General features: G+C 38.5%; 1 protein-coding gene across 3 annotated transcripts; it reads right to left on the bottom strand.

The window, feature by feature from the left end:
• Window positions 1-5,355: 5,355 nt before the first annotated feature.
• LOC115214192 (WW domain-binding protein 4) lies at window positions 5,356-22,330 on the bottom strand. 3 transcript variants are annotated; one of them, XM_036504458.1, is made up of 10 exons: window positions 22,215-22,330; window positions 19,537-19,609; window positions 18,686-18,748; window positions 16,037-16,108; window positions 12,702-12,789; window positions 10,938-11,138; window positions 9,953-10,059; window positions 6,896-6,947; window positions 6,697-6,823; window positions 5,356-5,611 (listed from the first exon to the last, which is right to left on the bottom strand). In XM_036504458.1, coding segments are annotated over exons 1-10 (987 nt in total). In that variant the 5' UTR covers window positions 22,217-22,330; the 3' UTR covers window positions 5,356-5,409. The 3 variants fall into 3 exon arrangements, with proteins under 3 accessions (XP_036360351.1, XP_036360350.1, XP_036360352.1); XM_036504457.1 differs by having other exon boundaries at window positions 6,697-6,851; window positions 6,909-6,947; XM_036504459.1 differs by having other exon boundaries at window positions 6,697-6,818; window positions 6,921-6,947; window positions 22,215-22,329.
• Window positions 22,331-23,187: the final 857 nt, after the last annotated feature.

The following is a 23,187-nucleotide window of genomic DNA, read 5'->3' as shown; positions in this document are numbered from 1 at the left end:
CACCAACTGTCTGTGAAACTTCATGATTTTCTTGGCTGCAGTAAGTATTCCTCTCTCAATATTTTTGATTTATTTTGAATTCATCAGTTCCCAAGTAAACTGTTTATGGTATTTTCTGAAGAAACATATTTATAGAAGTGACTTTGTATATTTATAATCCACACTGTATTTGGTACAGTAAATGGTTGCTCAAACTGCTGAAGATGGCGACCAAATCTCACTCAAAATTACACCCTTAAAGAAAACAGGGATATGTTGGTTAATGTGAACTTAGACAAGCAGTTCTTGACTGCAGCTCCTAGGGCCACATGTTCCCCTCAAGCGTCCTTCCAGCAGCCCCTGGCAGTCTTCCCTCTATAATCAAATTTTCTTTAATTGACTTGTGTTTTACATTTGTTTGTGCAGACCCCTAAAATAAAAGTCCTGGTTTGGGATCTGGCCTGGATATTAAAAGGGTTGAGAATCAGTGACCTAGATACAGCTTGTGCCAAAAAGAAGACCAGATGGCCACGACTAGAATACCTTTGGACATGGGTCTGCTTGATTAGGGATGGCTTGGGGCTCACCCCTGCCACCCCTATCATCTCCTCCTCCCCCAATCTGCCATTTATTTTGCTTGTCTTTTAGTGTCAAACTTGTATTAATACATTAACTGAGTAATGAGCCTTTCTCTTTATTTTCTTTGCAGAAGGTGGTCCAGAAAATCATGTGACTGTTCCAATGATGACGTTTTTGGTCCTTCTTCAGATATTTGGAATGTATATGAGCAAATTATTATAACAAAACTTTTAAAGAAATAAAGAAAAAAGAAATATTTAGTCTTGATTCTTTTGCTTTATATATCTTTCATGAAATATATAATCTTGGAGTTTCAGTTAGTTTTGAAAATGATCAAGAATTCAGCAGGAATTAGTAAAATGACTACCATTTCAAGCCAACATTTGGCACAATTCATATAATATAAATTCACCTCTTTTAAAGTGTTTGATGTCAGTTTAATCTTTTTACCATAATTTTACATGAGAAACTTTATGTATTTTCCAAACTAAATAATGGAGATGATATTTTATTAAATTCCTTCAGTTTCTTGGTTATTTTAATTGATACTAGCAGTATCGCCCGGCGTTGCTCGGGTTTGTAAGGGAAATAATTATATAAGCATTTTTAGAGATGTAAAGTATAATAGCCATCTCAATATGGCTAACCACAAAGGGGGAGGGGTGTTACTGTAGCTTTTTACGTTCTGAGATTTAATAATAAATTTTAGAGAGTTACTTCCCTTATATATGTCAAAAATGGATTAAAAATGGGAAAAATTGATGGTAAATTTTTTTTTAAATCGTAGACTCATCGTAGACGCGCGCTAATACCCAGACGGTCTCGATATGAATCACGACTATAAGATACCCGGTTTTGGTTAAACTGCACCGCAAAATGTGGGAGTAGTTAGGAATCTAAATCGTAGGAGACAGACACACAACCTCACTTTTATATATAAAGATTTCCTCTATTTACATAATATTGAGGTCTCTTTCTTTCTTTTGTTATCTTACTGTTTTTACCAATATACATATATATATATATATAAATATATATATAGTTACAGAGATGTACTTGCATAGCAAGTGACTTGATCTGAGATCGTGTGCTGGAACGAAAACAGTTGCAGCGTTGAAGGTGTTTATAAGCCATTTAAGAAACACACAAAAACCGTTAGATTCACTTCAACATTTAAATTTAATTTGTCAAAATATTTTCGTCGCTTTGAGACCGCGACCTGTTAGCACGATATTTTTGTCAGTGAACAGGTCGCGGTCTCAAAGCGACGAAAATATTTTGGCAAATTAAATTTAAATGTTGAAGTGAATCTAACGGTTTTTGTGTGTTTCTTAAATGGCTTACAAACACCTTCCAGGCTGCAATATATATATATACACACATATATATATATGTATGTATGTATGTATGTGTGTATATGTGCATGCATGTATGTGTGTGTGTGTGCGTGTCTGTGCTTGTGATTGTCCTCCACCACTGCTTGACAACGAATGTTGGTTTGTTTACATCCCTGTCACCTAGTGGTTTGACAAAGGAAACAGATAGAATAAGTACAATGCTTACAAAAATAAAACTGGAGTTGATTCATTAAACTACAATTCTTCAAGGCATTGCCCCAGCATGGCCACAGACCAATGGCTGGAAAAAGCAGAAGAATAAAAGAATACATTCTCTGCTTTGGTCTTATGTTCAAGGCATGAGAAAGCTTGAGTTTACATGAGAAGGCCTAACAGACCTGGTAGAAACAGCAGCCAAATCTCCCTCAAATCACACCTTACTGTCTTATGTATGTATATATATATGAGCCAATGAGGGGGACCTCTACATGGTAGCTAGACCTGGTAGAAATAGCAGCCAAATTTCCCCCAAATCACACCTTACTGTCTTATCTATGTATATATGTATGTATGAGCCTATGAGGGAGACCCCTACATGGCAGCTAGACATGGTAGAAATAGCAGCCAAATCTCCCTCAAATCACACCTTACTGTCTTATCTTTCTGCTACTTGGATATAGGTGTTATATTCGTCGTAAAAAACTTTCCTGTCACACACTCACGCACACGCACACACACACACCCTCACACACGCGCACACCCACGCACGTTAGCTTACAATTTTATTTATATATTTGCGTGTGTATATGTGGAAAGAGGAAGTGGGAGGCAGAGTGAAAGAATCACTCACTACAGTAAGTCAATTACTTTCATTTTATTCGTTGCCCACTGTGTGTGTGCGTTTGCGTGTGGTGTAAACCAGACTAAGAAAAGCATTTGACACACACACCAGAATGTGAGTTTTCTGTAAATTTTGCTTAATTGGAGTTTAAATTTTAAAAACTGGACCTGGCATGACGCGATGCATTGTACTCTTAAAACTGCTAGGTAAATTGTAATTGAAGAAATCCTATATTGTAGATTTGTATAACTCCCAAAGGGAGGCAGATAAAATCTGCCTTTTATAATAAGAGATACATAAAGCAGTGTTTTATTAGAAATATGACCGAAGAGGAGTTAAAGTCGTCTCCATTTGGCATCAGTTGTTCCATATTTATAATAACCACATGCTTCAGTAATACGTCTAAATATCTTTTTCATGCCTCTTGTATTTTTCTATCGTATAATAGCACCAGGAGAACACTGGTACTCCATCAGTTATGATGATGAGGGTTCCAGTTGATCCGATCAATGGAACAGCCTGCTCCCGAAATTACCGTGCAAGTGGATGAGCGCTCCACAGACACGTGTACCCTTAATGTAGTTCTCAAGAAGATTCAGCCTAACACAGAATGTGGTAAAGCTGGTCTTTTGAGATAGAGGTACAGCTCGTTTTTTGCCAGCTGAGTGGACAAGAGCAACGTGGAATAAAGTGTCTTGCTCAAGGATACAATGCATTGCTGGAACTTGAACTCACAACCTGATGGCTGTGAGCTGAATACCCTAGCCACAAAGCCATGCAGCTTCACCATCATGTTTCTTAGTTCCTAGTGCAAAAGTAATTTAGTAAGCTTCTAGCTCCGACGTCTGCCAACTGACTTGGTAAACACCCACAAAATTATTAACCCTCATGCCAACAACCACCTTATTAAGCACCTTTTTGAGCTCCATGTGTCTAACACATGTGGGCATGGCTACAAAGTCAGAAAACAGCACAGCACCCCACGACTTCCAGAAACAGTTTTTTCACACTCAGAGTCACTGAAGCATGGAACAAACTACCTGCATCAGTTGTTAGTTGCCAAGACATTGCATCCTTTAAAACCTCCATGCTTCCTGAAATTCACCAATGTCACACCTGACATCCCTCCCCACTCCATACACATGCACACCTGTACATCATGACTCATACACTGTTCACTTTCCTGACTTTTCCCCATAATTCTATGTACTGCACATGCACCTTTGATAAATTGTAGTGCACCTGAGCATTGTACACAATAATTTCATTATTATTATGTCGGAAGAATGGCCAGTATGAATGGACCAATTCTGAGGTTACACCTGTAACAAAAGAGGTAAATATAAAAGGAGAAAGGGGCTCTCTACCCCACTTTTGACCAGGCTCCCATGGCTTTTTCCACGAGTAACCTTTCGAAGCGCCCCCCTCCCCATTGGGAGTTTTAATTGTTACATATTTTCGTTATCTTGCATTTGTACACGGACTTTTCAAACGGACAAAACCTTTTGTAACTTTCGTCTTGTTTTGTCCCTACATGTTTTATCTGATTTTTGTTAGCCCTTGTGGCCAATAAACGAATTAATTATTATTATTAACTCGTGCAGCTATACAATAGTAACCACCTCTTGAGGCAGAGGTTCTCTGAGCTCTTGAAAAGACATTTTTTAAAAGCTTTTATCATCATTTTATGTATGCCATTTTATTTGGCATACGTTCAACAGTGTCTCACAGTTTGTACGGTCCAGCATGGGCTGAGATGAGACCTTACCACGTCTTCTTCAACTTCCTCAAATCTGCAAGGTTTGACACTTTCTTACTCACCTGTCACTGCTCCTACACACACACACACACACATCACCAGTCCAGTTCAGTACAGTGATGGACTCTCTTGTTGCAGACAACAGGTGAAGGTTCTGTAATTTGTTGCAACCTGCACAGGTGATTTGATTAATTTGTGCTGTGAATTAGTTCACTTCCTCCATCATATTGTTGTTGTTTGTACACGTGCATTTTTAGGCCTCACTGATGTTGAAGCAATCTGTCTACCAAATCTACTCATGGGTTTTGGTCAGCCCAAGGTTATAGCAAGACACTTGTCCAAGTAGGACTGAACCCAGAACCATGTGGTTGGAAGCAAACTTCTTACATGGACACACTCAACCCATTTGTTTTCAGTCTTCAGATATCTTCACATGTAGAACACAGTTCAAATGCCAGTTCTTCACATGTAGGACAGTTCAAATATCGCAGTTCTTCACATGTAGGACACAGTTCAAATATCACTATTTCATACTAGAATTGGGATCATGGTTCTAAGAGAGCATCACCATCATACAAACCATGTTTATTTCCTGTTATGTCAGGTCATGGCGAAATATTACCATACTTAGAAACAGAATCAAAGGTTGGCAACAGGGAGAGCATCCAGCCATAGAAAACTTACCTCAATGAACTCTCTTCCACTCATGCCAGCATGGAAAACAGTCATTCCATGATGATGATGATGATGGCAACAGCTTAAGATTCCTGTTCCACACAAGCAAAGTAATACCATTGTTCCTCAGGATACTAAAAATGGTGTTTAACCACAAAAAGCACACTTTGTAAAATGGTTTTTACAAAATAAATATTTGTAGTATTTTTATTTAAATTTTATTTTATTAAGTAAAAATGTCAGTCGTCGTCTAATTTCCCACGGATATTCCGTGAACCTTTAGAAATTTTACGCTTTTTAAATGCAATAATTTCGCCGTCAGGAAGATCTGCAAGTGTTAGTCGCTTTTCTTTGAATTTCATTTTGGCTGGTTCTTCTGAGGAAAATGTCAGTAGAGGCATTTCTTCGGGAACCGAAGGCAACTCATAATCAACAAATTCTCTGTAAAAAAGAAAATTAATTTATATTTTAATACAAAGACTGGAAAATTTTTACAAATACTTTTGTCTTTAATACAAAGATTGGCAGAATTCAGATTTTATTGAGATTATCTCTTTCATCATTTCGAGGTCGATAAATTAAATACTATTTGAGTCACAGGAGTAGCTGTGTGGTAAGAAGCTTGCTTCCCAACCACATGGTTCCGGGTTCAGTCCCACTGCATGGCACCCTTGGGCAAGTGTCTTCTACTATAGCCTCGGGCCAACCAAAGCCTTGTGAGTGGATTTGGTAGACAGAAAATGAAAGAAGCCCGTCGAATATATATATATATATGTATGCATGTATTTGTGTGTCTGTTTGTCCCCCACCATCACTTGACAATTGATGTAGGTGTGTTTATGTCCCTGTAGCTTAGCGGTTCGATAAAAAAGACCGATAGAATAAGTACTAGATGACAACGAATAACTCCTGTTGTCGACTTGTTCAACTAAAGGTGGTGCTCCAGCATGGCCACAATCAAATGATTGAAACAAGTAAAAGAATGATCACCAGGGTTGACTTACCCCCCCCCCCCAAACTTGCAGGCCTTGTGCCAAAATTTCAATAGAAACATTTTTATCTTCTGCTGGTCTCAGTCATTAGACTGCAGCCATGCTTGAGGCACAGCCCTGAAGGGTTATAATTCAATAAATCAACCCCAGTACTTATCTTTTTAAAGTCTAGTACTTATTCTATTGGTCTCTGTTGCCAAACCAATAAGTAAACTCACCAACATCGGTTGTGAAGCGATGGGGAGAGACAAATATAGACACACACACACACACATATATATCATCATCATTTAATGTCTGCTTTCTATGCTGGCATGGATTGGACAGTTTGACTGAGGGCTGCACCAGGGGCAGGCCTTCAGTTGACCTTCCCCCACCAGACACACACAGGCTTATATGGCAGACCCAAAAGTCTCACATCCAGAAAAGCATCGTCCAGAACAGACTACCCTCGTCCCCACTAACGATGCTCCTGCAATATAATTGAGAACAAAGAAAATGGAGGGATTCATGAAATATGTTGAAAGTGCATACGCTGTTTTTTCATATGTTGTCCATTGACCATAGGCAGAGCGGGAAGAACTGCGATTTGTCTGAGATCTTGCAGGAGTAGATGAAGGCTTCAAATCTGATTCTGTTTTGACTGCTTCTGTTTTGACTTTTTCAGTTTTGACTTTTTCAGTTTTGACTTTTTCAGTTTTGACTTTTTCAGTTTTGACTTTTTCAGTTTTGACTTCTGTTTTGACTTCTTCTGTTTTCTCTGCTTCTTTTTCAGTTTCAGATTCCTAAAATAAATTAGAAGTATCAATAAACAGCTTTACAAAGCAATTCAGTAAAATTCAAAGGTGATAAAACCCAACTATTATTAAACAGATATGAGGAGGTGCTGAAAAGTTCCTGGTTTTAAGGGTCCTGCAAAAGGTATGGTCGGAGGCCCAAACTTCCCAGTTCTTTTATGGGGCTTAGAAAAACCGAAGAACAGCTGCAATCTGAGAGAGGAATATGTTGAATAAAATTAGAACTGATTCTCCTGTATTTTCTTTTACCCAAAACCAGGAACTTTCCAGCAGACCCTCATGATATTTCTTTATTGCTTTTTAATCTGTACAAACAGAATAATCAATGAGTTCTACAGAATTCCAACTCCACTTGTAGGAGAGAATGGTAAGAAGGAATTGAATATTGTGTAATCAGTGCACATGGCGAGTGTACAGCAGAGCTCAACTCTGTCCATCTTTGAACTGGTTTCACTCCCTGGACCGTCTTGAGAGGTTTTAATTGATTACATTGACCACAGGATTTGTCTGGTACTTATTTTATCAACATAAGAGAGAGAGAGAGAGAGAGAGAGAGAGACAGAGAGAGAGAGAGAAAGCGAGAGTGAGAAAATGAGAGAGAGAAAGAGAGAGAGACGAAGTTAAAATGAATGTAAAGGGACATAACTAAGAAAGAATGTCACTACAGTTAATTCTTACATCTGCTTGTTATATATATATATATATATTATATATATATATATAGATATATATTGTTAGTCTTCTATTCATTTACTCGTTTCAGCCATGTGGCTGCGGTCATGCTGGAGCACCATCGACATCATCGTTTAATGTCTGCCTTCCATGCTAGCTATATATATATATGACGGTTAGTAAGGAGAGACACACAAATAAGAAAGAAGAAAGCAAAGGACCACTGATGCGGTCACAGGAGTGTGACGAAAGAACTCTGGCCGAAATAAGATTAAGATTAATGTAAAAAATAAATAACACTGAAGCAAAATAACACCAAATATATAGTGCGTGTGTTTTTATTGGCTAAACTGGCAAAATGACCATTTCGAAATATAACAATATCTGTTTCAACACACGACTTCACATAAAAAATCTTGCACAACAAATATTTATATATATATATATATATATGTATGTATGTGTTGGTATAGTTACGAACTTCTTTTCTCAACTACATAGATTTTGATCTAGTCCCTGAAGATAAGAACATATGTGAATGGATGATAACACTCAGAAAAACCATTCCTATTCATTCTTTCAAATATATATGTATATATATATATATATATATATATATATACAGGGTGATTCAAAAGTCTCCATACATAGGAAAAAATTATTTTTTTATAAGAAGTGGTTTATAAGATCCCCTTGATACCCTGATCTGCCCCCTCTTGATTTCTATCTTTGGGGACATTTGAAAGGAATGGTTTATTGCAGAGAGATAAAAGACATAAATCATTTGAAGGAATGCATCACCAACTCCTTTGCACACGTATCACCAGATGTGCTATTATTACAAGTTCACAATGAGTGGGGTAAACGTATTGAAATGTGTATTCAAAACAATGGTAACCATATAGAACCTGTTAAATAAAATACAAACTGTTCTTATAAACTGTTTCTAATAAAAAAAAATAAATTGTTCCTATGTATGGCAACATTTGAATTACCCTGTATATATATATATATATATATATATATATATATATACATAGTTAATCCAAACATGAACAAAGAGAAAACACAACAACGCGAAGATGTGGAACCAGTATAGTGTTATTGGACGCTCAGGAAAGGAAAGAAAGAAGGAGGATTTAACGTTTCGAGCGGAGCTCTTCATCAGAAACAGAAAAAGGAAAGATCCAAGGAAGGGAAGACGGAGAAAGAAAATCGCCAATGATACACACGCGATATATATATATAAGTGTATGTATATATGCATATATACATATATATATGTACATACCTACATATATATGTATATATACATGCATATATGGGTACAGAACATAAAAAAAAACATGAACAAAATGAGAAACAAGAACATGAAAAACAAACTTTTTTTTCAAACAACGAAAGAAACAAATAGAGAAATGAGACCGGCAACATAAAGAACAATCCCTTCATTGGTTGTCCCCTGTTTTATCTACTCCATGTTTCAAATGTAGGGACAAGACACGATTTCGTTAAAACAGGCCTTTCTGCAAAGCAAATTAAATAAAATTTGGGATTTTTTGCGGAGGGTTAAAGTGGTAACAAAAACAGGAGAGTAAGAGCAAAACAGTGAAAACAAACGGTGAGGGCTGTTAAGCCATGATGAGGTGAAGTGGTGAACGCTGGAGAAATGAGCTTTGAGAAGAGACAGGCAAAAGTACGTCTTATGTCTTCATAAATAGATGCAGGTGTGATTGCATGTTTAAGAAGCTTGTTTTGCAACCTTATGGACTAGGAGTCTCTCTTACTGGGTGGTTTGTCACTTATCCAAGGGTAAGAGTCTCTTCTGCAATGACCCTGAGCCAAGCAAAGCTTTGTGAGTGGATTTAGTAGATGGAAACTGAAAGAAGCCTATAGAGGAGGCCTGAGGATGCTATCCCATGATTATCCCAGAAACAGCGGGTGGAGAAGATGACTGGGTGGATGAATGGAATGATGGATATATGTGTAATGTGTGTGTACCTGTGTTTTGATGTCACACGATGATTGTAAATAAGAGCTTCCTCGTCACACAAGTGAAGTCATTCATTCCCAGTCTTCCATGAAGAACATGTCTGGCCATGGGGAAATATTACCTTGTTTGGAAACAGGTTGGTGACAGGAAGGGCACCCAGCTGTAGAGAATCTGCCTGACCCATCAAAGTAGGGAAAAGTGGTCGTTATGATGATGATGATGATGATGGCTACCAAATATTCAATACACAGGCTACTAAATGATTTAGTAAATAACTAGTTTTACAGAAAAGACCATGAGGTAAAGCAATCTAATATTTAAAATTTACTTTTGAATCTGTAACTTCATTGTTTTCGGCTGTCATTTCCGTTCCATCTTCATTGAGACCTTGTTCTTGAAGACTGTGGAACTGCTCTGGTTTTTCCCAAACAGATTCTGAAGACAGAAACAAATAATGGAATGAAATAATGAATAAAAATAGATTTGTCAAGAAATTATGGTAAATAGGTGAATGGTTGAAAGACACTTAACAAAGGTGCAATCATGGCTGTGTGGTGAGAAGCTTGCTTCCCAACCAGATGGTTCCAGGTTCAGTCCCACTGCATGGTAGCTAGGGCCAACCAATACCTTGTGAGTGGATTTGGTAAGTGGAAACTGAAAGAAGCTTGCTATATATGTGTGTGTGTGTGTGTGTGTGTATGCATATATATATTTATACATGTATATGTGTGTTTGTTTTTGTGGCCACTTCCTTTCCTGAATATCAAGAAATCGTTGTGAGTGTTGCTGTCATACAAGCAGTGTCGTTCATTTCCGGTCTTTTGAGACATGTCTGGTTATAGGGAAGTAGTACTTTACTCGGAAGAGGTAAGGGTCGGTGACAGGAAGAGCATCCATCTGACTGTAGAAATTCTACTTCAACAAACACATATTTCTTTACTACCCACAAGGGGCTAAACACAGAGGGGACAAACAAGGACAGACAAACGGATTAAGTCGATTACATTGACCCCAGTGTGTAACTGGTACTTATTTTATCGACCCTGAAAGGATGAAAGGCAAAGTCGACCTCGGTGGAATTTGAACTCAGAACGTAGCGGCACGCTAACGTTTCTGCCAGCTCACCGCCTTAAACAAATACGATCTGGCCCATGTGAGTATGGCAAAGTGGACATTAAAATGATGATAATGATGAGGAGGATGGGATGGCTAATAATGTGTAAAGTCTGACAGAGTTGGCCATTTGACACAACTAACCACAAGATTCAAGGCTTAAAATGCAAAGACAAATAAGAGGCATTCAAAGAACCTACCGTTAGTTTTAGTGTTCCAATAATAATGGTAGCCTTCGTCTGAGACAGCTTCATACCAGTCTGTTGTTTCCTCTTCAATTGGATGTTCTTCCTCTTCGGGTTTACCAATAATGTCTGGATTTTGGGAATCTGTAGTTTCTGCAACCACTGTTTCTGCCTCAAGAACTGGTTTGTTGACAGGAACATCATTATCAGAATCACCTGAATTAAAAAAATATAATTACACAATAAGTTGTCAAAGCATTTAAAAGGTTTATGCAGTTTATTGAACCACAACATCATCACCATCATCATCATCATTTAGTGCTAGTTTTTCCGGGTTTGCATGGGTCAGACAGTTTTTGAGAAACCAATGAACCAGAGAGACGGCTGCATTGAGTCCTAATGTCTCTTGAATGCCCTTCCTAATGCCAACCACTTTACAGAGTGTTCTGGATGCTTTTTCTCTTAGCACCAGCACTGGAAACTGAAAGAAGCCTGTCGTGTGTGTGTGTTACTGTCTCCTTGCCTTGACACTGTGTAATAGTTGTAAAAGAATGTTATTGTCGTGCTAGCAGTGTTCTCCATTTCCAATCCTTCATGGAAACGTCTGGTCATGGGGGAATATTGACTAACTTAGAAACGGAGGCGGGGGGTGATGACAGGAAGAGGATTTGGCTCTACAAAATCCACCTCAACAAATCCCATCTGATCTTTTTGAGCATGGAAAAGTGGATGTTACATCGATGATGATGATGCTTATATATATTTGTACATCTCTCTCTCTCTCTCTCTCTCTCTCTCTCTCTCTCTATATATATATATATATATTCTTTGATGCTAGCATGGAAAGCGGACGCTAAACGATGATGCTGATTCTTTTATTTGTTTCAGTCATTTGACTGTGGTCAAGCTGGAGCGCTGCCTTTAGTTGAGGAAATCGACCCCGGGACTTATTCTTTGTAAGCCTAGGACTTATTCTATCGGTCCCTTTTACTGAACTGCTATGTAACTGGAATGTGAACACACCACCATTGCTTGTCAAGCGATGGTGGGGGGGGGGGACAAAAACACACACACACATATATATATATTTGATGGGCTTCTTTCAGTTTCCGTCTACCAAATCCACTCACAAGGCTTTGGTTGGCTTGAGGCTATAGTAGAAGATACTTGTCCAGGTGCCTCACAGTGGGAGTGAACCTGGAATCATGTGGTTGGTAAGCAAGCTACTTACCACACAGCCACTCCTCCTACATATGAAGTTGCCCTTGCATACAGGCTCGTCCCCTGCAACCCTCTCCAGCTGAACATCCCTAATTTTGCAGGCTCATAGGGGCTGGTGCCACATAAAAGCACCCATGCCAGTATTTTGTAGAAGCACCCAGTACACTCTGTAAAGTGGTTGGTGTTAGGAAGGGCATCCGGCCATAGAAACCATGCCAAAACAGACAGGGGAGCCTGAACAGCCCTTCAGCTAGTCAGTTCCTGTCAAACCGTCCAACCCATACCAGCATGGAAAATGGATGTCAAATGATGGTGATGATAAATAAAGTATTTTTTATATATCTTTCTTGTATAAATTAAACTTTTCCTCTATAGATTAAATCTTAATTCAGGTCACTTTTGACAGATGCCTGAAATGACAGGAAGTTTTATCGTTAAAAATTCTTTTCTAAGCTTTGTCAACGAATATAGTTTTAAGAAGAGAATGTTGACACACGGACTGAAATAAGAACAAATTAGAAACAAAAACACAAATTAAATAAAGAATTCACTACTTACTTTGTTTTTTGGTTGGTAGAGAGATACCATATTGTTTGGCTAATGAAGGGTCATTAATTATGTCTTTCTTAAAAGCTTCTAAAGCTGCCTGTAAAACAGAGAAAAGACAAGATTTCGTTCTGAATCACAGGATTATTCTCTTTTGCTGAACCATTAAGTTACGGGGACATAAACACACCAACATTGGTTGTCAAGTGTTGTTGTGGGGGGACAAACACAGACACATACATAAATATATATATACTTTTTTACTCTAGGCACAAGGCCTGACATTTTTGGAGGGAATGAGCCAGTCGATTAGATCAACCCCATTTTGCAACTGGTACTTAGTTTATCGACCCTGAAAGGATGAAAGGCAAAGTTGACCTTGGCAGAATATGAACTCAGAACCTGAAGACAGATGAAATACCACTAAACATACACACACACATTCATAGACAGGCTTCTTTCAGTTTCTGTCTACCAAATCCACTCACAAGGCTCTGGTCGGTCCGAGGTTATAGTAAAAGAGACACTTTCCCAAGGTGCCATGCAGTGGAACTGAACCCAGAACCATGTGGCTTTGGAGCAAGCCTCTTACTACACAGCCACTCCTGTGCCTGTTAAAAGAAATTTGGTGATTGCTAATGAAATGCATAATTGCCAGGAGCAGATAAAGGGTTTTGAGTCTGTATCCCCATCAAACAAAAACTATAATCTATATTTTCATTCTAAAAGATTAACTTCAATGGACATTTTTTTTATCTTTCACTTGCTTCACTCATCAGACTGTGGCCATGCTGGGACACCACCAGGAAGAAATTTTAGTTGAATGAATCAACTGCAGTACTTAGTTTGTTTTAAACCTGACACTTATTCTATTACTCTTTTACTTGTTTCAGTCATTTGACTGCAGCCATGCTGGAGCACCGCCTTTAATCGAGCAACTTAACCCCGGGACTTATTCATTGTAAGCCCAGTACTTATTCTATCGATCTCTTTTGCCAAACTGCTAAGTGACGGGGGCATAAACACACCAGCATCGGTTGTCAAGCAATGCTAGGGGGACAAACACAAACATACACGCACACACACATATATATATACATATATACGACGGGCTTCTTTCAGTTTCCATCTACCAAATCCACTCACAAGGCTTTGGTTGGCCTGAGGCTATAGTAGAAGACACTTGCCCAAGGTGCCACGCAGTGGGACTGAACCCAGAACCATGTGGTTGGTAAACAAGCTACTTACCACACAGCCACTCCTGCGCCTATTGGTGTCTTTTGCTGAACTGCTAAGTTATAGGGACATAAACACACCAACACTGGTTGTCAAGGGGTGGTGGAGGACAAATACATACACAACATACATATATGATGGGCTTCTTTCAGTTTCCATCTACTACATCTACTCACAAGGTTTTGGTCAGCCTGAGACTATAAAAGACTCTTGGCCAAGGTGCCATGCAGTGAGAGTGAACCTGGAACCATGTGGTTGGGAAGCAAGCTACTTACCACACAGCCACGTCTGCACTTATTGGTATGCTAAAAAAGTGGCTGTATAACTTTTCTGTTCTCAGGTCAAAGCTGGCAGCAGAAAGATTACCTGAGACTTCAAAGTTATTTCAAAACAATGATAACATAAATTCAAACATTTATTTCTTTACTGTCCACAAGGGGCTAAACGTAGAGGGGACAAAGGGTTTTAAGTCGATTACATCGACCCCAGTACATGACTGGTACTTATTTGACCCCGAAAGGCAAAGTTGGCCTTGGTGGAGTATGAACTCAGAATGTAAAGGCAGATGAAATACCTATTTCTTTATTACCCACAAGGGGCTAAACACAGAGGGGACAAACAAGGACAGACAAACGGATAAAGTCGATTATATCGACCCCACTGCGTAACTGGTACTTAATTTATCGACCCCGAAAGGATGAAAGGCAAAGTCGACCTCGGTGGAATTTGAACTCAGAATGTAACGGCAGATGAAATACCTATTTCTTTACTACCACAAGGGGCTAAACACAGAGGGGACAAACAAGGACAGACAAACGGATAAAGTCGATTATATCGACCCCACTGCGTAACTGGTACTTAATTTATCGACCCCGAAAGGATGAAAGGCAAAGTCGACCTCGGTGGAATTTGAACTCAGAATGTAACGGCAGATGAAATACCTATTTCTTTACTACCCACAAGGGGCTAAACACAGAGGGGACAAACAAGGACAGACAAACGGATTAAGTCGATTACATCGACCCCAGTGCGTAACTGGTACTTAATTTATCGACCCCGAAAGGATGAAAGGCAAAGTCGACCTCGGTGGAATTTGAACTCAGAATGTAAAGGCAGATGAAATACCTATTTCTTTATTACCCACAAGGGGCTAAACACAGAGGGGACAAACAAGGACAGACAAACGGATAAAGTCGATTATATCGACCCCACTGCGTAACTGGTACTTAATTTATCGACCCCGAAAGGATGAAAGGCAAAGTCGACCTCGGTGGAATTTGAACTCAGAATGTAACGGCAGATGAAATACCTATTTCTTTACTACCCACAAGGGGCTAAACACAGAGGGGACAAACAAGGACAGACAAACGGATAAAGTCGATTATATCGACCCCACTGCGTAACTGGTACTTAATTTATCGACCCCGAAAGGATGAAAGGCAAAGTCGACCTCGGTGGAATTTGAACTCAGAATGTAACGGCAGATGAAATACCTATTTCTTTACTACCCACAAGGGGCTAAACACAGAGGGGACAAACAAGGACAGACAAACGGATTAAGTCGATTACATCGACCCCAGTGCGTAACTGGTACTTAATTTATCGACCCCGAAAGGATGAAAGGCAAAGTCGACCTCGGTGGAATTTGAACTCAGAATGTAAAGGCAGATGAAATACCTATTTCTTTATTACCCACAAGGGGCTAAACACAGAGGGGACAAACAAGGACAGACAAACGGATTAAGTCGATTACATCGACCCCAGTGCGTAACTGGTACTTAATTTATCGACCCTGAAAGGATGAAAGGCAAAGTTGACCTCGGTGGAATTTGAACTCAGAATGTAAAGGCAGACGAAATACCTATTTCTTTACTACCCACAAGGGGCTAAACACAGAAGGGACAAACAAGGACAGACATAGGTATTAAGTCGATTACATCGATCCCAGTGCGTAACTGGTACTTAATTTATCAACCCCGAAAGGATGAAAGGCAAAGTCGACCGCGGCGGAATTTGAACTCAGAACGTAATGGCAGATGAAATACCGCTAAGCATTTCGTCTGGCGTGCTAACGATTCTGCCAGCTCACTGCCCTAAATTCAAACATTTACCTTATTAAGACTCTCCATGTCGTTTTCCATTTCTTTTCTTTTCTTTGACTCAGACAGGCTGTTCTTTTTGATCTATTGAACAAATGAAAATTAGGATTAACAAAATTATATCTTTGGGTCCAAGAATCATTATTCAGAGCATTTGATGGAAAACAAGAAGCACTTTTTACACACATCCCCACCCCTGCCAAAAAATCTCCCCCCCCCCACAAAGAATTTCATGCCACCAAATATATTTAAATTGATTTAAGGAAGCATACAATAGTACATCCATCTTGTGTACCAATTCTCACCGATCACTTTATATTCAACAGCCCAAAGACAAGGGAAATGCCAGTTATTGCGATGTTGGCATTGTTGCTGTTAACAATCATCATTGCTACTAATTCTTCTGGCTTGCATAGATTTCACTGATTGTCACAATCTAAATTAGTTCATGTTGAGGCTAACTGTCTTCCAGTATGGAACACATCTTCTTTGTACATTCTATATTCAGCATGGTTTCTATACCGGTTGCCTTTTTTGACTCCAACCACTTAACAGAGCATATTGGGTGCATATTATTGTGACGCTGGCACACTAGAAAGGTTGTCACATCCACTTATGGGTCTCATTCTACACCTGAGTTTCTGAATAAATAACAGCATTGAGTGCTACCTGCCAATATAGTAACTTGAAGAACAAAGCAATGTGATGAAACTTGTATTGTTTTCATAAACAATGTTTTGTGGATATGTCAAAATATGTCAAATCATGTGAAAAGATATGATGTGCCGTAATGTAAACAATTATGTTAAAGTTTGCAAAGGAAATGCCTTCAAGTGACAAAGAAGTCAACTATTTTGTTGTTGAAACTGAATCAAGTCACATGCTTATAAATTTGCAGACTTTGTCATATTTTTTCTTATATGATTGATTTTTGTGAAAACTAGTGTCGTTGCTTACGGGTCTCCATCAGAGTAAGCATTGTTCCACTGTATTTATGATGAAGGCAATAACGATGAGGTGGGGGTTTATAACCTGGGAAGAATAAATAGAAGTTATTTTTGGGCTCAGTATTCCTTACTGTTGGAGACAGACACGGATACAGGTGTGCAGGCAGACACACATCATCATTAACCATCATTTAAATACCATTTTCCATGCTGGTGTGGTTTGGACAGCTTGACAGGAGCTCATAAGGCGGCACCAGGTTCCATAGCCTGGTTTTGGCTTGGTTTCTATAGCTGGATGCCCTTCCTAATGCCAACCACTTTAGAGAGTGTACTGGGTGCTTTTCACAAGGCACCATCACCAATGCTCTTTACAGAACACCTTGGCTTTAGAATATCAATTCAAGGTGCAAGCATTTTTCTCCTCTGAAATTCCAAATGATCTTTATTCGGGTCAGATGACGCAAATATTGTAATTTAAAGCAACTTATTTGCTAGAAAATACTCAATGTGGTGTGATTTCAAATATTAATGATACTATATTTTACAAACGATACGCATTAAGCTACATTCAACACTTGAATGTAGGAATTTTGAGTTGAAATCACATTTTGGCAAGGAGGCACGTGTGGGAATTAGCTTCAGGCCTAATTGCGACTTCCTACACCTGACTTCATTCCCTTCATCTTGCTGTCTTTATTCCTTATACATTTACTCATCCTGCTTCAATCCGTAACAAAATTTTCCTCAAATTATACCATCTTTAAGAAGGACATGACACATTGGATAAGACAGTCCTATGCTTGGATAAAAGATTTGGGATGGTCATAGTTGGAACACACTTGATCCTCTATGTACTTGGAGCAGATCGATGGCCTAACAACCATAACAACAACCCCTTAAAATATTTACTGCTTATTCAAATTATTTAGAAGAGAAAAAGGGGGCCACATCAGACCTTTGGCATTCAGATTATCCTGTTAAACGTAATCTTATTTAGTTATCATCATCATCATCATCATTTAACGTCCGCTTTCCATGCTAGCATGGGTTGGACGATTTGATTGAGGTCTGCCGAACCAGACTCCAATCTGATCTGGCAGAGTTTCTACAGCTGGATGCCCTTCCTAATGCCAACCACTCCGAAAGTGTAGTGGGTGCTTTTACGTGCCAACTGCACAAAGGCCAGTTTGGTGGTACTGGCAACGGCCATGCCCAAATGGTGCTTTTTATGTGCCACCTGCACAGGAGCCAGTCCAGTGGCACTGGTGACGACCTCACTCGAATGTTTCACATGCCACCAGCACAAGTGCTAGTAAGGCGATGCGGTAACGATCACGCTCAAATGGTGTGTTTAAAGTGCCATTGGCACAAGGGCCAGCTTGTTGCTCTGGCAACGATCTCACTCATAATGGTACTCTTAGCACTTCACTAGTATGGATGCCAGTCACCGAGTTTGATTTAGTTAGATCATTTTGAATTAATCCTTTATTATCTTGTAGCTCTGGGATTTCAATAATGTGATTGTAAATTTTTAGAATGACATTGTGGTGAATGTGTGAGAGATTGGATATGGCCAGGATCAACATAGAATGGGTAGAGTTTTGGGGCCAGATAAAGTTGGATTAAATACTGAAGGTTTAATGAAATAGAAATATTAAACATTATACATCTAGATTTGAAATAGTTGAGAAAAATATAAGAAATTTTTACTAACTGTATCAATTTTCTTCCGCACATTTTCTTGATGACGTTTTCCCTTCTCATGAAATTCGATACTCTGAAAAAAATGTTTTTAAATTTAAAATCATTTCATTTGTTTTTTTCTCAAATAGGCAGGAATTTGCAAGTGTAGAAATATTTAAAGTGAATAACAGCCATTAGACTATAGTTTATTTCTGTCATGAAAAATAATAGCATTCTGTTTGCCTTCATTTAATTATGTGGAAGAAATATTATTTTTACTCTTATAACAGTCGCAGGCCAACCAAAGCTTTGTGAGTGGATTTGATAGATGGAAACATCATAGAGTTTGGTTTCTTTATTTTGTGGTTCGGCAAAAAGAGACCAACAGAATCAGTACCAGGCTTAAAAAATAAGTTTGAGTAGAAATTCTGCAAGACAGTGCCCCAGCATGGCCACAGTGCAAAGACTGGAATGAGTAAAAGATGAAAGATAACAGAATAAGTACGAGGCTTAAAAAAAAAAGACTGAGGTTGATGCCCCAGCATGGCCATGGTCTAATGATGACTGAAACAAGACGCACATGCACCCGCACACATGATGGGCTTCATTCAGTTTCCATCTGTCAAATCCAGTCACAATGGTCCAGGGCTCTAGCAGATGACACTTGCCCAAAGTGCCAGACAAGTGGAAGTGAACCCAAAACCATACGAGCGGGAAGCAAATCTCTTGACCACACAGCCACATCCCTGTGCCTGCACACAGCCTCAACCCATGGTTGCTCTGTGAATGACTGCAAAACCCAAATGCAAACAGATATCAAACAATAACAAAATAATAAATATCAAAATGGCAAAATGAAATTGGCCAAAACTTATACTCAACTGGTTTATTTTCAGTAAGCCAACATTTACAGAATTCACAAAACTTCCTTGGCTGGGATTTCCAATAATCAGCCCTAAAAAAAATGTACATCATCGTCATCATCATCATTTAACGTCTGCCTTTTATGCTGGCATGGGTGGGACGGTTTCACAAGAGCCGGTCAGGCAGGAGCCTGCACCAGACTTCTGCGACAAAGCAGGAAAAAAATAGGAACCAACATTACATTACACAGATTTTAAGTATCCTTTAGAAAAACGAATTTGTTAGCTTACGTTACCTTTGTATATATATTACATATGTTAGCTAACATTGAGGAGGAGACCCCCTTCAGTCATGAATGACCATGGGATTGCACCTAGAAAGTTACCCTCTGTGACACAAGTCCAGGCAAGGTTGTTTGTGGAAGACCAGCAGTCACCCATGCATACCAGCCTCCCCTCTCCACACCACTGTGCGCAAAGGGGCCGATACAGCTTGGCACCAATGATGTCACAACTCATTTCTACAGCTGAGTTAACATGAAATAAAGTGTCTTGCTCAAGAACATAACACGCAGCCCGGTCCGGGAATCGAACTCACAACCTCACGATTGTAAGCTCGACGCTCTAACCATATATACTACATATGTTAGCTAACATTATCTTTATATATATTACATATGTTAGCTAACATTATCTTTATATTACATATGTTAGCTTATGTTACCTTTATAGATTACCTTGTCAATGTTTTCATTCAGTCACACAAAGTTTCTCATATTAGTATTTAAATTCAGTGTTATCCTATAAAAAGTTCATTATGTTATTACATTAACTGTAGCTTATATCCATTTCCTTTGTCTGTTTGTATGTAGGCATGCATAGATGCAGGTGTGGTTGCCAGGTTGTCTTCTACAGCCTGATGCCCTCCCTGTTCCCAAGCCAGGTAATATTTCCCCATGGCCAGACATGTTTTTCATGGGAGACTAGAAACAAACAATGTTGCTTGCATGATGGTGATGCTGTCTTTGCTATGTCAGCATTGAAACACGTTTGCTTCCACAGGGAGAGTAGTTAGTGTGAAACTGGTCGAGCACCAACTAAATAGCTGACTTGAAGTCCATGGGTACGTGGTGGGTAGCTAGGGTTGGTCTGTGGTTGGACAATCTGATAGTTACAAGGACAGTAATGGTTTAGTTAAAGGCTGGAATTGGTCATGAGAAAGTGATCAACCATTTGAAATGGTTGATTTTCACTTATGAATAGGTGAAAACATTAATTGTTGCTTGTAGAGAATTTAGAATGGCAGAAACAAGCAACGTCTGTACCAGTGTCAGATCTAAGAGGAGTGTTGAATATTGAAGTCACCTAGGATAACTTCAGAGAAGAAATGATGTTCTCAATGTAGGGTTGTCTTAGTAGCATGCTAGGCCCTTGGGAAAAATCAATGCACGAAGTCCTATAATGTTTATTTAACACTAAGCCACAGTATATCAAGACTAGAATTGGGCCCCTACATCACCGAGGCCTCCGGGCAACTGTCCAGTGTGTCAATACTTTAAGATGGTACTGACTTAATACAGATTGTTTGGGGCATTTATTAACAAGAGCAAGATTCAATTTCAAAAGGATAACTAGTATTAAGCACTATGTACAAAAATCTGAACTATTAAGAACGGGTTTCAATAAAAACAAGGTTGACTCAGAGCCCAGGTGAAAAGCGGATAAGGCTATCTAGGCAACTTGATCAGAAATCAGCGTGTTAGCTCTGCGTTGTGTCTAAGGACAAGACACTTCAGAAACGTCCAGTCCTTCTTGCTAAAAATAGGTCCCATAGGAACAACTCGCAGCTATAACCCTATAAAACTTAATTCGTTGACATGCAGTGCCGAGTTCATCTCTTCCTGTAGATAGAGTCGAAAGAGCTGCTAGGGTCCACTCCGGTGAATAGGGCTGATCACTCCTTGATCAAGTAATTTTCTTCAGTATTTGACAACAGAGGGTTGGACTGAAGAAAGAAGGTCGGCCTACACCTAAACTTGCAGATAAATTATAAAAAATCATAAGAGTATTGACGATTTAACTTATAAGCAGTGTTGTTTTTAAAACGAACCTGTTATTTGTAAAAGATGCAAAGAATGTCAACAAATGAACGATTTCAACAAAAAAAAAAAACCGATTTGCCTGGCATAATCTCCGCTCCTACAAAACCAAATCTATTAAGCAATACTTCAATTAAGAAATTATTAATTCGAATACAAAATTTAATTTAATTGGAGGTCTGGGAGGTCATCCTTAATTATTTTTTGTTATGATAATTATTATTATTTTCGGTGAAAAAATTACAATAAATCTAGGTTTCAATTATCGATTTTAAAAACGGGTTTAGTTAATTATGGCAAATAATAACAATAATAATTTTAATGCAATTTATAAGTTATAAGAAGTTCTCAGAGATAATGAGAAGAATCAACAATATTCTGAAGAACACAAGTTGGAAATATTCTTCATAATTGAAATATTATGAGGGCTAATTTCATTCTTATTAAATATGAATATGCTTTTCAAAGTGTTTTTTTCTTTTACGCCACTCTCTTTTCGTAATTTTAAGTTATTTATTAAATATTTGTTCTTAAAGGAGGAAAATAAAGCAAAACTCTTTAAGGAATTGGTCTGAGATGAGAGCCAAGAGAAACTTACATGGTTCCACCAGAAGTTTATAGTACGCATGCGCCAACAAGCACCACCACAACAGCAGCAGCAGCAGTCAGAGCAGCAACAGCAACATCAGCAGCAGCAGCAGCAACAGCAGCAGCAGCTCTTAATGAGACAGTCGTAATGGTTACTTAGCGAGAGGGAGGGACTAGCCATGATTTGCTAGTAACAGCAGCTAAACCTCCCTCAAATCACACATTATCACAAAATAGAAAAACATAACTAATGTACTTCCAACTGAAAATAAAACTGAATGCTCGAAGCTGGTGTTTTTTTTAAATAAAGAACTATTCGTGGCTTTTTTTTTGTATGTGTGTGTGGAGGGAATTAAGGAATGTCTCGTAGAATATAATGTAATTTTTTAAAAATTATTTTATTCTGAATAATCGTAATAAAATTATTAATATGCAATATTTTCGGATAACTAATTCCCGCAATCACTTTTTATAAAGAAGTAATAAAATTTATTAAAGAATCACTTGTAACAAATTAAAACCAATTTAATTTCAAATCGGAATCAGCTGAGGTTGACACGACGCAACAATCTCAGCAAATCTTATTTAAATGATCGTTTAATTGTTGCAAATGTAAATTAAATTGTCTTAAAGTCAGAGACAAATCCATAATTCTTCCTCGTTCGATTTTTATTCTAAAAGCGCCAAAAAAAAGTAAAAGTTGTATCTATGCCATTGTTCGCTTTTATTTCAAGATTTCTTTCCAAGGGAGAAAGAACCGGTTTCTAACCCAGATCCAAGGTTCCTTCACTGGAAGTTCAACAGCAACAACAGGGTATGTATGTATGTGTGTAAGTATGTATGTATGTATGTATGTGTGTGTGTGTGTATGTATGTGTGTGTGTATGTATGTGTGTGTGTATGTATGTTTGTATGTATGTATGTTTGTATGTATGCATGCATGCATTATGTGTGCATGGTTAGAAGCCCGTTGGATACATACA

Source organism: Octopus sinensis, linkage group LG7, assembly GCF_006345805.1.
Source record: "Octopus sinensis linkage group LG7, ASM634580v1, whole genome shotgun sequence".
Classification (NCBI taxonomy): domain Eukaryota; kingdom Metazoa; phylum Mollusca; class Cephalopoda; order Octopoda; family Octopodidae; genus Octopus; species Octopus sinensis.
The sequence above is the reverse complement of the archived record's forward strand: the minus strand, read 5'-3'. Positions and strand labels throughout refer to the sequence as shown.

Excerpts from the sequence above, each read along its gene's own strand:
- LOC115214192 (XM_036504457.1), bottom strand. Across the intron at positions 18,749-19,536 it reads GGCTTACTGAAAATAAACCA|AGTATCGAATTTCATGAGAA; the intron begins GTTGAGTATAAG and ends CATTTTTTTCAG. Across the intron at positions 10,060-10,937 it reads TTGGAACACTAAAACTAACG|AATCTGTTTGGGAAAAACCA; the intron begins GTAGGTTCTTTG and ends TTCTGTCTTCAG.